This window comes from Carya illinoinensis, chromosome 5 (genome assembly GCF_018687715.1).
Source record: "Carya illinoinensis cultivar Pawnee chromosome 5, C.illinoinensisPawnee_v1, whole genome shotgun sequence".
Taxonomy (NCBI): domain Eukaryota; kingdom Viridiplantae; phylum Streptophyta; class Magnoliopsida; order Fagales; family Juglandaceae; genus Carya; species Carya illinoinensis.
Genome location: NC_056756.1, coordinates 7,046,983 through 7,064,940, shown reverse-complemented (window position 1 = coordinate 7,064,940; position 17,958 = coordinate 7,046,983). Strand labels below are relative to the sequence as shown.

General features: G+C 36.5%; 2 protein-coding genes across 2 annotated transcripts; both read left to right on the top strand.

Moving 5' to 3' along the window:
* The first annotated feature begins 5,664 nt into the window (after window positions 1-5,664).
* Window positions 5,665-7,334, top strand: LOC122311089 (BURP domain-containing protein BNM2A-like). The gene is made up of 3 exons (XM_043125463.1): window positions 5,665-5,916; window positions 6,051-6,152; window positions 6,310-7,334. The coding sequence occupies exons 2-3, from the start codon at window positions 6,096-6,098 to the stop codon at window positions 7,153-7,155; spliced, it is 903 nt and encodes a 300-aa protein (XP_042981397.1). The 5' UTR covers window positions 5,665-5,916; window positions 6,051-6,095; the 3' UTR covers window positions 7,156-7,334.
* Window positions 7,335-12,996: 5,662 nt separating this feature from the next.
* Window positions 12,997-17,674, top strand: LOC122310033 (the record flags this gene model as incomplete). The annotated part of the gene is made up of 3 exons (XM_043123919.1): window positions 12,997-13,596; window positions 14,690-15,934; window positions 16,205-17,674. Coding segments are annotated over 3 exons (3,315 nt in total), but the record flags the coding sequence as incomplete, so codon positions are not given.
* Window positions 17,675-17,958: the final 284 nt, after the last annotated feature.

Genomic DNA, 17,958 nt, shown 5'->3' with positions numbered 1-17,958 from the left:
TTCTTGGCAGTAAAAACTCTCAATGTTATTACCACAGAATGCTCAAACGTTGATTGATGCTGCATTTTATCTAATAAAAAGCAATCTTCTGCATTTACCCCCTCCCCATCCCAAAAGATAAAAAAGGGTGTCTTGAATCTTGTAAATCTTGGAATGATTTGAAGGTGCTAACTGCTAGGTCTGTTCAACAAGTAGTAACATCTTGATCTCGAGTAATATAATAGGTATATAACCTTTTTTTTTAAAAAAAAAAAACTAATAAATGATTTTATTAATGCAAATAAATAGGAAGTATATAAGCAGAAACGCCACCTAAATACAAAGTTACGAACTAGGAATTAGTAAAGTCAAAAATCTTTATCGCCCTCTTTTAATTCTATTATTCCTATCATCCGTAATAGAAAATATTTTAGTTATAAGAAGGATATATAAAAATAAATCTAGAAATTAATATGGATTGACGTGTTACGTAAATTATAAAATTATTTTTATTATAAAATAAATTTAATAAATTTTATAAAATTATATTAATTTATAAATTTATTTTATATAATTTATTTGTGTCCTAAAAATTCTCTTTCAAAAATTTCTCCAATATTCTAGTTCTTGATATCCTCGATCTTTTCATTCCATAACACTCTCGTCATGGTCAATATTGCACCGATTACCCAAAACGTCACTTGGTAATCTCGCTCGGTCCAATACGATAACAAAACCCATGACATTGACAACATAGTTGTACTTTGGGCTAAGAATGAAGATTGAAGTTTGACTAAAATACTAAGCACCAGGTAGTTGCATTCATATTTTTGTTTCCTTCAAAATCTCAAGAGTAATAAAAAAGAGTATTACAAATTTTGATATTTATCGTTCAAATAAGAATTCTTTTTAAAAATATGCCATATACATACTGGAGGGCCCATCTTGTATTTGAGCACAGTATAAAAGTCCTTAGTAAGCAAGCTCAAATTAAAATGCCCAATAGGAATTTACACATTACACGTCACTTTATTCGGGAAGAAGCAAGTCTCATGTATGTACATGACTTTCAGTTATGTAGGGATAAATATAGTAAAGGATAAACACAAAACAAGATAAACATCACAGGAAAGTAATATCATATAATAGTGATCTAATCTAACGGGCATTCCCTATATATACCAGGTAACACTCAAAACGAGGGGTTTTCTGAATTTTAGATTTTTGAGATATATACTGTAATGACTTAAGCATTGGAGCATTCTCAAGTATATCACCCTAGAGTTCCCTTAGTGTTTGCAGGTGATCGGTTGCATAAATGGTGGTGGGACACGTTATTAACATTGACAGCCATCTAAAGGAAGCTAGGGGGAGTCATTCCTAGTGGGCGGCAGCAGTGGAGGTCTGCTTATGAAGGCGTCAGGCATCTCATCTCATCCAAAAGTGTCGACATGGCGGCAGGAAGTAGCTTCAGCAAGGAACAGGTCTTGGTCTAGATTCTCGAGGTCTGTATCAGGGTCGGTTAGGAGGCGGGACTTGAGTCTCAGGATGCCAACACCATAACCATAGGTGAAGGCACGATCTATAGTAGTAGGGGGCAAAACTAGTTGGCCGTGCAGGAGGGCAATCTCTACGTGAGCAACAGCTAATTTGTTCTTCTTTTTAGTTAGCTACCGATCTTTGGCAAGAAAAGCTAGGCTTGATTTCCTAAGCTCCTCGACCAAATCCCTGCGGTTGTCCTTATATTGTTGGTGATGTTTTTGAAGCTCTTCCAAGGCCCCCCATGACTCAGAAAGGTCAAGGGCGGTGCGTCGATTCTTCTCCAAGGTGGTTGCTAGCTCTTGAGCTAGCCTCTTGCTGCATTTTTGCGAGCAAGTTAGCTCCTCGCGAATTGAACTCAACTCCTCATTATGGGCGAGTAGCTCAGAACTAAGGTGGACGATGTCTGATTCGAAGCCTCTCCGAACACTAGAAAGTTGGGACCTTCCAGAGTTCCTTTCAGATTGAAGAAGCCTCAGGGTAAAGTCATCCGTCTTTGCCTCTTGGGCATTGCTAACGGCGTTGTAGAGTTCAAAGACTTCACCCTTGAGAATCTCCATGTTGCGTCAAGGAGTGGGAATAGCCTTCCAACTGCTCTAGTAGTATCTCCAGCTCATTCTTCTTATTCGCCAGAATCTCTAGCTCCGATCGGTCCACCTGCCATTTGTTGAAAGTGAGCTTGGCCACATAGCACAACTTTTTCCGTTCTCTAACCTCCTACTCAAGACGGGCTCGGTCTGCCAAACCATTAATGCCCTTTAAAAAAAAAATCAAGTAAGAACTCGTGTAAGAACTTGTAAAGGAAAAGAGAGAACAAGTCAATTGATGGTGATACCTCAGAAAAGCCAACCTTTTAGGTGGCTGGCCATTTTGGGGGTGGCCTCAGCTTGGGTGTTGGCGAAGGAAGAGGAAGCACCACCACTAGCTTCCCCGCCAAAGAACTCTTCAGGGTTAGGGACATCCCTAGGCAAGAAGGTCTAGTTGATCCTTGCGTTGAGTCCACCACTCCTTTTAGAGGACCTCTGAAGCTTGCAGATGGAAGAGAGGTCTTAGTGTAGGCCAAGTTGGTCTCGAGTAAGCGAATGTCTTCTCCTAGCGCACCATCCATGCCCTCAAGGAGGAGGGATTTAGTATCTCCGGCAAAGGATCGGGCGAAGAGAGGAGGAAGCAAGAGGCACTCACCGCTACTGGGCAACAATGGAGTATTGCCCCTAGAGACAGTGGTAGGTGGAGTCTCGAGGAGGGGTGAGTTGGTAACTTGGTATCCATCTCACCGCCTCTATCTTCATGGCGAGGTAGCGTGCTCCGGACCACGCCACCCAAATCTCCTATTTGGGTAGGAGCTCTATCTGCCCTATCAGTAGGTAGAATACTTGTTGTCCCTTCGCGAATGCTCTCAGTTGGGAAAAGGGACGTGACCTCCCACCACAGGCTGACGAATCACCTTCCCCGTGCCAAGATCCAGATTGAAGGTAGCTGCAACTTCATGGTCCAACTCGCCCTTCCCCATCAGGTTATCAAAGATGGAGAATTCGAAAATGGGGTTGGACGCTAGGGTGCATGCCTGATGGGGAGGTTGAGCTCAAAGGTGGCGGCTAGATCTGAGAAGGCCAAGTTAGCTAAGCCCTTAGCATCTTCTAGTCTGGGAGAGCGCAGAAGACTTGCTAGCCATAGGGAGTTTAGCAGTGATTGGCGAGGTAAATGCTTGGGCGTGAATACCTTTTGAAAGTGCTAGGGTCTTCTTTTGCTTGGGCGCAGAAGGAGGGGTGTCCTCGGCAAATGTCCTTTTCTTTTGCCTCTTTTCTTATTTTTCCTTCTCTTTTCTTTCTTTTCCTTCTTCTCATCTTTATTTTTCTTGTTCTTCTTTTCCTTTTTCTTTTCACCTTTTTCCTCTTCGAGCGGCCTATTCTTTTCCTTCTTTTCTTGCATGGCTTGGCTGTCTTTCTTGACTTTCTCTGAAGGCCTAAACATGGGAGCAGTTGGGGGACATCAAGAACTGATCAATATAGGCGGGCATCAGTAGGAAGCCGGTCCAAAGCTGGTCGGGATGAGCCTAAGCCCAAGAGCAGACGGTTTCAATTCGGGCCAGCTCCCGAATTGATAAAGGCTCCATGCTCGTTCACAAGCTCTTATCATCAGAAAGGATGCCTTAGATCGCCCTAATGGGATATCTCTTAAAGAAGTTTCAGAGGCGAAAAACTCCTAACTTTGGTTAGTAATAGTGAAGAACCTACTCGTCCAGTTCTTAGCATCTGAATGTCGAGTCTCGAATTGAGCAAACGTTTGTCCTTTGTCTTTCTTGCAAAAGCTAGCAACGTTGCCCTTGGTGGTGGGCCTCACATTGTAAAAAGACAAAAATTTCTAAGCAGTCAAGTTGGGGTAAATGTCCCTAAGGGGTTTCAGAACCATACGAAAAACCACGTAGGTGCAGAAAAAGGCCCTCAGTGCGAAGGGATGGAGTTGAGCGAGTGCCAAACCAAGCAAGTTCAAAATGTCACGAAGGGGGCAACAGAAAGGAAGTCTTAGTCCATAAAACAAAAGGGAGGTCGTTAGGGTAACTTTACTAGCGAACCCTTCGTCGTCACAGCACCCAATCAAAGGAACTTCCAGTATCGCATCTTCAGGGATGTGGAATTTATCCCTAATCACTGGAAAATGTTTATGCCCTAAGGCGGAACGCCACCCATACTTGTTAAAGATTGGGTTGTTGGAGCAGGAGAAGGTTGCTTAGAGCTGCCACCATATTCAACCATGGAATCTTGAGGATAAAGATGGCAAGGAAATAAGTGAGATAGGGTGGGTAGGCACCAAGAAGCAAGAACAAGGAAAAGTACGAGCAAGAGTAAGAATAGGAAAAGGCAATAAGGGAAATAATGGACAAGATCAGTAGACGGGTATTTAAAATGAGTGAATACCAAACGCCAGCCATAGGTATCATGACTTGACACAAGAACAGAAAGGTAATCATCACACAGAATATTTTCTGATGCAACGTTAACAATCAATCATGAAGGCTCTTCGATTTTTGAAAATATGAAGGAATAGCGGGGTATGTAGAGGTTGGCAGATGGGCTGGGGGGCTGGGGACTGTTTAAAAATAGGGCTGAGAAGAAAAATGGGCCCATACCAAGGTACGTGGGAAAAAAAATTATGATGATAATAAAAGTGTTTTTGTAAAAACTGTTAACATAGAATTCCCCATGCCATCGTGCGAAGGAAATTAGCAGGATAACTGGAAGGCTCATTTCATATTTAAGCCCAGTATGAAAATCCTCTGTAAGCAGGCTCGAATTGAAAGACCCAACAGGGATTTGCACACTACACGCCACTTTATTCGGGAAGAAGCAAGTCTCATGCACGTACATGACTGTTTCAGTTATGTAGGGATAAACATTGCATGGGATAAACACAAAGCCGGATAAACATCACAGTAAAGTAATCTCATATAATGGTGATCTAATCCAATGGGCATTCCCCATATATATCAGGTAACACTCAAAACGAGAGATCTTCTGAATTCTAGATTTTTGAGAGAGATATTATACTGACTTAAGTATCAAAGTATTCTCAGGTGTATTATCCTTGAGTTTCCTTAGTATTTGTATATGAACAGTTACACGGACGGTGGTGGGACTCGTCCTTAACAAATACAATTACTAAGTTGCACATTTGAATCTAGGACGTATAGATCCTCATCACCCTAATTTTTGAAGGAGTAACGATATTTACAAGTTTTTAATACATTAGTTTTGTGTAGATTTTTATTTTTTTTATTTTGTAAAAATGTGAGTTCCATTAAAGAAAATAATTTTTATTTTTTATTTTTTTATAGTGTGATCTATATTTTTATAAAGAGAATATTGAAGACTTGTCTATTTAGAACTCGTATAAATTATTTTTCATTTTGAAAAAACAAGTCATGGGCCAATGTATCCCGCTGATCTCTTATTTTTCATTTTCCGCTTTTTTAAAATTGTTTTTGAATATTTAAATAAATTAATATCAGCTACAGCTATTTTTAAAATGTGAATCCCACCAAAAATGATTTTTTTTTTTTACACTTTTTTATGATGAGTATAGTACTTTGTCTATTTAAAACGGGTACAAATCACTGAAATTTCAAACAGATACAATAATCGGTGAAGGTATGGAAAGGGTGCCTTAAGAGCAACTTTGAGCTGTGCTAAAGTAAAATCACATTTTCGAATTCATATTATATATTATTGTATTCTGGCCAATCTTTTAATACCGTATCCAATCATAACCCTGAACTATATAGTGTTAGCTTGGGCCTTGGCTAGCAAAAGTGGATAATATTTCTTCAAGAAAGTTCTCACTTTCACCCCATCTCGTCCTTCTTTCGTTTGTTCCTCAATTATTTTGCTGGTTTTCGGGAAGGTAAGAGGATGTTCTAAGATAGTATCTGAAATTTTCAAGAATTATGCTAACTGCCATGTTTTACGTTTTGTTATGTGAAGATTCTGTTCTGCTCTTAAAATAAGCATGTGATGGTTCTAGTCTCTCTTCCACAGGAAAAAGAGAAGCCAAAATTTCAGATTTTTCAGCAGAGAAGAAAGATGGGTATTGGGTTTGCATCTTGGAGCCTCTTCCTTATCCATCTACTAATCTTTATGGTAATCTAAAAGATCAATATGCCTGATTCTCTTTACAATAAAAAAGATGAGCTGATTGATAGCTAATATCACATTAATTTGTAGTAGTGACATCTTTGATCAAAAGATTTAGTATATAGTTGATCACTTCAGTTTTATGTCACTAAATTTTTTGCAGTGTGTTCATGGAAGTGGAGCCAGGGAGTTGACCAGAAAACACTCGGAAGAGATTCATGCAATGGATGATCATCCCGTAAAGCAACACCATGATATTCGTGATCAAGGAACAAAGAGAGAGCATGTTCATGCTCATCCTTCTTCCCACATGGATGACATGGACCCTTCCTCAATGGTCTTCTTCACCATGAAGGATCAAATGGTTGGTGAAACAATGCCTATATATTTCCGTAAGCGTGATTTTTCAACTTCTCCTCGCTTGCTGCCTAGAGAAGAAGTTGACTCCATTCCCTTCTCATTAAAACAACTTCCAAACCTTCTTGAGTTCTTCTCATTCTCTCCAGGCTCTCCCCAAGCCAAATTCATGGAATATACCCTCCGACAATGTGAGACCGAACCTATCAAAGGAGAGACCAAAATCTGTGCCACTTCCATGGAATCCCTGCTTGATTTTACACGTGGGATACTGGGGTCGAATTCCGATTTCCAAGTTCTGACCACTTCCCACCTAACCAAATCAAACACCCTTTTCCAAAACTACACTTTCCTGAAAATGCCCGAGGAAATCCTAGCTCCCAAGATGGTAGCATGTCATAATATGCCCTACCCGTACGCAGTTTTCTATTGCCACAGCCAAGCAAAAGAGACCAAGGTGTTTAAGGTTGCCCTTGGTGGTGAGAATGGAGACATGGTGGAAGCTGTTGCTGTTTGCCACACGGACACCTCTCGCTGGAGCCATGATCATGCGTCATTTCGCGTGCTTGGGATTAAGCCAGGGACGCCCAACGTGTGCCATTTCTTCCCTGCAGATAATCTTGTCTGGGTTCCAAAACCCATGTCGATTTAGTATTTATTATATATCTGATACGTGGTTGCTTTAGTCCTAATAAACACTACTACTGGGACGCATGAGCCTAGCTAGTAGAATGTTAATCTATCAAGGCCAAGGTCATTTCATGTAAGATATAATATATATATCTACAGTTAGCAGTGCGATGATATTCCATGAACCAGCTTTGAGATTTACATGATCTGATTATAAGATGGCGTTAAGGAAATCAGTCATTAAAATCATCCGAGCTCCCACTGATCTGGGAAAGTCTGGGAATGATAAATTAAGCAATAAAATCATCCAAATTAATTGTGTTTGCAGGTCCCGAAGCTCATAGACTTGATTCACGTACGTACATATATGGCTTAAAATAAAGGAAGGGTGTCGCTAATTTTAGTGGTTGACATCATTATGATCTATAATCGATAGAGATCATTAGAGAATCAAACAAATTAATAATTCACCTTAGGCAAAATAATTAAAAGAAATAAATAAAAACCAATTAGACAAATATACCCCAAGACTCTCATGTTGGATTACATTATTTCTCATCTAATTTGTTTTTGTAGTTATCTTATCCCCATAGTGTAGGGACATTCTCACTCACCTTCTAATAAAAGTTGTGTGTGTGTGTGTGTGTGTGTGTGAGAGAGAGAGAGAGAGAGAGAGAGAGAGAGAGAGAGAGAGAGAGAGAGAGAGAGAGAGTCAAGGCCATATCTGGTCGAATAACCCGATCCACAGGCCGACAATAAAGTGATCAATCTCAATCAATTCAATTACTAAAGTAGTAACATCAAGATCAAGTAAAGACGACTTTTCGATCGAAATGGATCTTCAAAATCTAAGTATGTTTGAGTCAAGAACCTTATAATTAACTTCAATAATAAAATAATTCAATAATTGATCGTAGTGATCCCAACTTTTGATAATGGGGGGGCCCGGCCCTTCTTCAAAAACTTATTTCGAGTTATTAAAAGGCTGGATTTTCGGAGGGGATGTACTCTACATAATGAACGCAATAATTAGTTTGTTTTGTAACATATAAAACACATGGAATGTCCTCAATTATGTGGCATCTATACTAAAATAAATAATGTGGTCATCAGCTGATTTAGCAGATCCACACCCCACATCCTACGTACGTGGGAGATCAGGTTTACTAACAAGTGAGCCGGTTTTACAGCTCTGTCCCACCCGAAGCACGAAACCGCGATTTCTTCTCCATTCTTTGGCTCTTCTGCATCTCTCCCTCCCTCCCTTCACTCTTCTATGTGATTTACTCCAAATTTTCCCCAAAATTTGTGATGAAGCACCTTTTAGACAGAGAGATAGAGAGAGATAAATAACAAAAAGAAAGACAGACGAGTAAGAAATAATGAAGAGATAAAGTAACAAGAAAGATAGAAAAGAGAGATAGAGAGGAGGTAAGAAGGTTCTTGCTTTCACTGTTTCCTCTGTGAAACTCTGACCGAGACAAGAAAACCAAAAAAGCCCTCATAGCTTGGTGAAAAATAATGCTCTTTTGAACGACATTGATGAAGATGGGAATTTTTTGAGAGGTTGCAGAATGGTATTCTTGGAAACATGTATTTACGAGAGAGTTAATTTGGTTGGAGGACATTTGAAAACTTTTATCTATCTTCCCTTTCTTTTTTTTCTCATTCATTCTTTCCTTCTTTTTTGTTTCTCTTCCACATAAATTTTGGTCCAGCTGGCCCATCGAAGAAAGAGAGAGAGAGAGTTGGGTGGTGTGGACTCTTCCTTTGTAATTTGAGAGGGAGGATGGGTGCATGGAGTTTTCATGTTTCTTCAGTCTTTGTATTTGTTGATAAGGCGTTTGTGTTAGAGAGAGAGAGGGATAGTTTTTAGAGAGAGAGAGAGAGTGTAATACTCAGAATCTTACTACATAGGCCTTTACATCATTTTAATTTATTCTTAAATTAAATATTTTAAGATAAAGATTTTTCTTATTTTCTTATTTTATTTTTTTATTTTAAGATGAATGTACTTTTATTTTTATGTAAATTATTACAATAAATTAAGGGTATGATTTTAAAATCTCACAATATTTTTATCTTAAATTCTCTAATTTTAATTATTTAAGAAATGACCTAATTAATTTCCACCATTAGATGAGTATGTAAAGGAAATATCTCATTACACTGAATGGCCTCACCATTCATTTTCGTAGCTTATGAGATAGGAAAAGTCTATTTGTAAGCACATTTGTGTATTAATATGTGTACTAATTTATTGTGATTGGTCAAAAAGTAAATTTTATTGAAAACAGTGCTAATTTAAATTTTAAGTATGAAAGAATTAGTATTAGTATACAGATTAATACGCGACTATTTTGTATGTAGCAAAACTATATGAGATAAGGTCTAACCAAGTGACTTAAGCTCTTATTTTTTCTCCATCTGTCGGTTACTTTTTAGCTTAAGTTTTGATTAAAGTAACTTAAATCCTTATTTCTTTTTAAAACCGTCAGCTTTTCAACAAGAAAGAACAAATCTCATTCTTCTCCAAGCCGACGCCCTCCATCTATCCATTTCTCCTCTTCTTCTTCTCATCTTCAAGCTCAAGAAGCCAAAACTTTTCCTTCTCATTTCCAAACCTTGCGACCACACTACAAGAGATCTTACTTTTTACGGCGCTCAAGATTTGCAGCAAACGGCAACAAAACTGTGGCAAAATCCCTTAAGCCACAGTTATTTCATCGCAGGCAAACTGCCAGGAAATTAGGCTGACATATGCTCTGGTCTTCGCCGAAACGGAACTGCCGAAAAAATGCTGCTCTTTCTGTCGATCTACACGCCAAGAAAGGCAGGGGCTTTGCTGCCACAATTGCTTTCCACCCAATCGGTTTTCTTGCCGCAAAGTCGTTGGGTACTCCCTGCGATTGTCTTGTTCGTCGATGATGAGAAAACTTCATCTCGGCAAAATGATAACCGCCAGTGAAGTTAGCTACAGTAATCGACCGGCGGAGAAAAATTGGTACGTACGCAACTCGAATGGCCATTTACGGCATTTCCCCATATCGTAGATTTATATTTTCCTGGTTGCTTGCGTTTAGGGATTTACTTGGCTGTTTTCAGTTATGGATTTACGGCGCAATGGGGATGAATTTTCTGGCGATGCTTTTTTTCCCCTCAAATTTGGATGTAAATTTTTTGGGAGATCCAATTATTTTGCGTGTCGACCTAGAATCTCCCCTCTTCATCTGTGGAAATTTCCTGATCGCAGACTGCGCATGCATATTGTTGTGATTGAGGATATTCATTTGCGCTTGATGGATTACAAATCTGTGTAAGGATTTGAGGCATGACCATAAACATTCAAGGTTTGACACTTTCAACAACTTGATATAATTGGTACGCTTTTCTGAGTTCTGTATCTCCATTGGATTTGCACATATTATGTTTTTCACACACACAAATATATATATCCTGATCAATTTAATTGACCGTCATCTGGTTTTGTATGCCTACGTACATTTGGTTTTGCCATAGTTTAGAATTTTTCCTGCCTATTTACGGCAAGCTATATTTCATTCCACCAAATTACATACAAATGCAAAGTAACTACCAATGATAGAAAGGAATTTTAGACCACCAATTAAACAATTGCATACTAGAAATGATGCTATATATATAAAAATGTCTGCAGTATGCCATTCATCTCAACTAGAAGCTCAGACTTTATAACTGCTTAGTTTATAACTTAGTTTTCATGTCCCACAATGCATCCATACTTGCTATTTGAATATGCCAGCAGTTCTACTATCTCTACATGTACATGTACATACTCCACATAGGACTTTTTACACTTCAAAGTTGTTTGGGGTATCGGCTAGCACATCCAAAAAACAAAAGAGAGAGGCCCTTGGCAGGTGAATTGACCTGTAGCTTGTCTATAGCCATTTGTCATCACATTAAACCATAGCATGCATTCCTGCATAACCACCAACCTAGAATAAGTTACTAAAATCCATAAATCAGTAACCAGTATCGATCTCTATTTTATCCTGCATCATGAAGTACTAGCAGTTGCCAAACATGTACAATAATGTGTCCTAGATATATGTCTGCCTACAACAGGGTACAAAAGTATCAAAACTGTGATTTTACACAATTTGTCAAATGATCACATAATAATCATAAGCACTATAGCACTATAACATCTCGTTGTTCTATAAGGAAACACTTGGTTGCAAATGAAAGCATTAAAGCTGGAATGCAAATTATCAATGAGCACCCTGGGATAATTTAAATGGGAAGCTGGCCACCACTCAAATAATTTAATAGCTAGTCAATATAGAAGTACTCAATGGAGTGTTAACCATGCAGTAGGTAAACCATGCAAGTGTTTTGAAACTCCCAACAACATTGAGGTAACTGTTATACCAGTTACAATCTACAACATATAAACATCACAATTGTATTCTATCAAACCTATTAACAGATAAAATTGTGAATTAAATGATTCTTGTTGAACTCAAGGTTTCAAGTTTCATGTGATTATAAATCTACACATGGATTTTGATGATAACAAATGAATTCAAAGAATAAAGAAGTCTCAAGCTCAAGTTGTCTACACAATGGAGTCAAGCACATCAAGGAAACAAGCATGAGCAAGAATGGAACAAGTTCACATTAAAATTATAGAGTAATGTTGTAAATCTCTTCAAAATTCGAAATTAGGATTAATGCTCAAAATTAATATTTTATCATAAAGCATTAAAATACATTTTTCACATGTGCATGAATATTTTTGAAAATTAAATTTGAAAATATTAAAGATGATTGATTGTCATCTTTCACATGTGCATGTTTTATTTGAATATTTTCAAAAGTGATTGATGCTTTTTTTAGACTTATACAAAAAGTAAAAGATTAGGTTTGAATTTTTTGAAAATGAAAGTGTGCTCATTTTGTCATATGCCAAAAGTAAAAGATTAGGTTTGATTTTTTTTGAAAAAGTGAATGATGTTGTCTTTGACAATTGAGAAAGAAGAACCTTTTATTTGAATTCTTTGAAAAAGTGAATGATGTTGTCTTTGACAATTGAAAAAGAAGAACCTTTTATTTGAATTTTTTGAAAAAGTGAATGATGTTGTCTTTGACATGTGAATCTTTTTAAATTTGAATATGAAGTCTCATATGCCTATAAATAGATCATTTGAGAGCTTCACATTCACAACACCAAGAGCATACAACATTCATTCAAAGCTTTCATTCTCTCTTCTCTAAACATTGAGCCTTAATCCTTGTTCATTTTGAGAGATATAGCTTGCGCTGTATTGTTTTTATTTCACTCGTTGAGGAGTGTTTTCTGATAACCTACCCACTATCAGCTTTTGTATCAGAAAAAGGGTGTGTATAACCCTTGTGTGTGTAGAAAGTATTCTACACAGGGAATAGTTGAATCACCACGTGTAAGGTGATTGCAAGTGTAGAGGGTGTTCTACACGGATCCTTTGTAGCGGTGTTGTTCAAAGGTGTAATAGGTTTCTATCTCCACCTGAAGGAGGTTGAATAGTGAATTTGGGAATCCTCAAGGGGTAGCTTGAGGCGAGGACGTAGGCAGTGGGGCCGAACCTCGTTAACATACTGAGTTTGCTTCTCTCTTACCCTTACTCCTTATATTTATTGTTATTTCATATTTTGTTTATATTTTATATTATATATTTGATTTATAATTGTTAATTTTTTTTAATACAACTCAATTCACCCCCCCTCTTGTGTTAGTCATCTGGGTAACAATTGGTATCAGAGCTAAGAGCTCTATTATAAGATTAACTATCTTTTGAGTTAAGATCTTATGGTTAACATTGCAGCTTCATTTGGTGAAGGTCAATCTAGTAGTCGGCCTCCACTCTTTTGTGGAGATAATTACTCATTCTGGAAAGTTAGAATGAGAATATTTCTTCAAGCTCAAGGTAGAGAAATATGGAAATGTATTGTAAATGGACCTTATATTTCAACAAAAGTGGTTGGTGGAGTAAAGGTCAAAAAGGAAGAAGAAGAGTTTGATCGTGAAGACGATAGACTTTATACTTTAAATTTAACTGCTATGAATTTATTATATAATGCTCTTAATGGAAATGAGTTTAATAGAATAATGAATTGCGCTACGGCAAAGGAAATTTGGGATAACTTGGAAGTAACTTATGAAGGAACTTCGCAAGTCAAGGAATCAAAAATTTATATTCTTACTCATGAATATGAAATGTTTAAGATGAATGATGATGAATCTATTTCTAGTATGCACACTCGTTTTACTAACATCATAAACAGCTTGACAGCTCTTGGCAAAGTTTATTCCAAGGTAGAGATAGTAAGAAAAATTCTCAACTCTTTACCAAAACGTTGGGAATCAAAAGTTACAGCGATTCTTGAAGCTAGAGACCTCAAGAAGCTCGAAGTCAATGAACTCATCGGGTCACTTATCACCCACGAGTACACATTGAAAAGAGGAGAAGAAGAAGGAAAGCCAAAGAAGAGTTTAGCACTTAAAGCTGTTCCTCATGAAAGTGAAAGTGATGAAGATGAGGAAAATGACGATAAAGATGAAGAAGTTGCGATGATAACAAGAAGAATTCAGAGGTTCTTGAAGAAAAATAGAACTCCTCCGAGGAAATCTTTCAAAAAGTTTTCCAAGAAAGATTCAGGTAAAAACGACACTTTAATTTGTTATAAATGCAATAAACCTGGTCATATCAAGCCAGATTGTCCTCTGCTAAAGAAAGATCGAAACAAGGGCAAGAAAGCAATGAAAGCTACATGGGATGATGATTCAAGTAGCTCAGATAGTGAAGCAAGCAATGAAGAATCAGCAAATCTTTGTCTTATGGCTAAAGATGCCATTGAGGTAACAAATCTTGATAATATTGAAAATTCTTCATATGAAGAATTGCAAAATGTTTTAGAAGAGATTTATGAGGAATTTGAAAAATTGGGTATCAAGTATACTGCTTTGAAAAAGAAAAATTCTTCTTTAACAAACGAAATTGAAATTTTAAGAAAAGAAAGTATCATTTTGAAAGATGAAAATCTTGAATTGAATAAGAAGAAAACCGATTTAGAAAATATTGTTGAAAACTTTACGAATGGAAAAAGAAATTTTGAAAAACTTCTTGGTAGTCAAAGATGTGTTTTTGACAAGGCAGGTTTGGGATATATGCCAAAACAAAAATACAAACCTTATAAAAATTTCTTTGATAATCATTCTACCTCAAAGACTAATATTCAAAATTCTTTTCATAAAAATAATTTTGTCAAAAAAGGATATTATTATAATCATTCAAGTTTTTCATATATGTCACATGCTATTTGTAATTTTTGTAATAGAAATGGTCATAATTATCATACTTGTCCTATTAGAAGAAATCATACAATGACTATTAGGGCCATATGGGTACCTAAAAATCTTGTTTCTTCTAATACTAATAAATAAAGGACCCAAAGAACTTGGGTACCAAGAAAAATCATTTTAATTGTTTTTATAGGTATGCATGAAGTCATCCACAAGCAAAAATAAGTGGTTTTTAGATAGTGGATGTTCAAGACACATGACAGGAGACAAGACTAAGTTCTTTGATCTTAGATCTAAAGAAGAAGGACACGTGACATTTGGAGACAACTCGAAAGGGAAGATCGTGGGAATAGGTAAAATTGGTAATGAATCTTCTCTCATAATTGAAGATGTTCTACTTGTTGAAGGTTTAAAACATAATCTTTTGAGCATAAGTCAATTATGTGATAAAGGATTTACAGTTACTTTTAAAATGGATAAATGCATTATTTTGAATGATCATGATTGTAATATTTGTTTTATTGCTTTTAGAAACAATAATGTTTATACAATTGATTTTGAAGAAATTACCTCACAAGATGCTATTTGCTTGTCAGCTCAAAATGAAACTAGTTGGTTATGGCATAGAAGATTAGGTCATGCCAACATGGAACTTATTTCCAAACTTTCAAAAAATGATCTTGTGAGAGGTTTACCAAAAACATATTTTCTTAAAGACAAAATTTGTGATGCATGTCAATTTGGTAAACAAACAAAAACTTCTTTTAAAACTAAGAAACATATTTCCACTACTAGACCATTGCAACTGATACACATGGATCTTTTTGGACCAAATAGAGTTGCAAGTCTAGGAGGAAAATATTATGCATTTGTTATTGTTGATGATTTCTCTAGATATACTTGGGTCATCTTTCTTGCTCATAAAGATGAGGCACATAATGCCTTTACCAAGTTATGCAAGAGAATTCAAAATGAAAAGGGCTATACTATTTCAAGTATCCGAAGTGATAGGGGAAAAGAGTTTGTTAATAAAAATATTGAAACATTTTGTGATGAAAACGGTTTTATTCATAATTTTTCTGCTCCTCGAACTCCTCAACAAAATGGGGTAGTAGAGAGGAAAAATAGATCTCTTCAAGAGATGGCAAGAACAATGCTCAATGAGAACAACTTGCCTAGTTATTTTTGGGCCGAAGCGGTAAGTACTGCATGTTATGTTATAAATAGAGTTATGTTAAGGTCTAAATTAGATAAAACCCCCTATGAGCTTTGGAATGAGAAAAAGCCCAACATTGGTTACTTTCATGTATTTGGATGCAAATGTTTTATTTTGAATGACAGAGATAATTTAGGCAAGTTTGATGCAAAATCTGATGAAGGTATTTTTCTCGGGTATTCTACTAATAGTAAAGCTTATAGAGTATTCAACAAAAAGACTTTAACTGTACAAGAATCTATGCATGTAGTATTTGATGAATCTAATTCTCCACTATCCAAGAAATCTATTGATGAAGAAACAGAAGGTATAAATAACACAGAAAGTCTCAATCTCAACAAAGAGAAAGCAATAGAGGAAGTTCAACATGGAGCCATCAGGAAAGATCATCAAAATTTAATACAAGATGCAACCAAACAGTGGAAATTTGTGAAAGATCATCCAGTGGAACAAATTTTGGGAGAACCTTCACAAGGTGTAAGTACTCGATCATCTCTTAGAAATATTTGTAATCATACTGCTTTTCTATCTCAAATTGAACCCAAAAATATTGATGACGCACTTCTTGATGAATCTTGGATTCTAGCTATGCAAGAAGAGTTGAATCAATTTGAAAGAAATGATGTTTGGACACTTGTTCCTAGACCCAAAAATTATACTATTATTGGAACAAAATGGGTTTTTAGAAACAAGAAAGATGAGTCTGGAGTCATTACTAGAAATAAGGCTCGACTTGTAGCCCAAGGTTTTAATCAAGAAGAAGGAATCGATTATGATGAGACATATGCACCTGTCGCAAGATTAGAAGCTATTCGAATGCTACTTGCATATGCTTGTTATAAAGATTTCAAACTTTTTCAAATGGATGTTAAAAGTGCTTTCTTAAATGGTTTTATAAATGAAGAGGTATATGTTGAGCAACCTCCAGGTTTTGAAAATCATATTTCCCCAAATCATGTTTTCAAACTCACAAAAGCACTATATGGACTTAAACAAGCTCCTAGAGCTTGGTACGAGAGACTCAGTGGTTTCTTGATTGAAAAAGGTTTTTCAAGAGGAAAAATCGACACAACTCTTTTCATTAAATATGAAAATGATGATATTCTTTTGATTCAGATTTATGTTGATGATATAATATTCGGTGCTACTAATGAAAATATGTGTCAAGTTTTTGCTAAGACTATGCAGGAAGAATTTGAGATGAGCATGATGGGTGAACTTACATTCTTTCTCGGATTGCAAATTAAGCAAGTAAAAAGTGGGACATTCATCAATCAATCAAAATATATTAAGGAATTACTGAAGAAGTTTGGGATGGAAAATGCTAAGGAAATTGGAACACCAATGAGCCCATCAACTAAACTTGATAAAGATGAATCCGGTAAGCCAGTTGACTCGAAGATATATCGAGGTATGATTGGTAGCTTATTATATTTAACAGCCAGTAGACCAGATATTATGTTTAGTGTGTGCTTATGTGCACGTTTTCAATCATCTCCAAAAGAATCACATTTAATTGCAGTTAAGCGCATTCTTAGATATCTTAGTGGTACAATTAACCTAGGGTTATGGTACCCTAAGCACACATCTTTCGATCTAATCAGCTACACAGATGCAGATTATGCTGGCTGTAAAATAGATCGAAAAAGCACTAGTGGAGCATGCCATTTCTTAGGTCATGCATTAGTTTCCTGGTTTAGTAAAAAACAAAATTCTGTTGCACTATCTACTGCTGAGGCAGAATATGTTGCTGCGGGTAGTTGTTGTGCTCAAGTTCTCTACATGAAGCAACAACTTGAAGATTTTAAACTCATGTATAATCACATTCCAATCAAATGTGACAATACAAGTGCTATAAATCTTTCAAAGAACCCAATACAACATTCTAGAACTAAGCATATTGAAATAAGGTATCATTTTCTTCGAGATCATGTGCAAAAAGGTGATATAATGTTAGAGTTCACAAACACACACGATCAGTTAGCAGATATTTTCACAAAACCTTTACCAGAAGATAGATTATGTATGATCAGAAGAGAAATAGGTATGATGCATGCTATGAATATCTCTTAAAAGATAGACCAGAGTCAATAAAAATAGAGATAGATTTTTTTTTTTTAATACTTTTACATAAATTTGAGATTCTTAGCCTCATGTTTGAGACGCTCATTCTCTTCATACAATATCATGTCATTCTTATTCATGGGAACCGGCAAGCGGAATGAAGAATCTAATAAAGATTTCAACTGTTTATTCTTCTGCCGAATGATTCCTTCCCTTGTGTG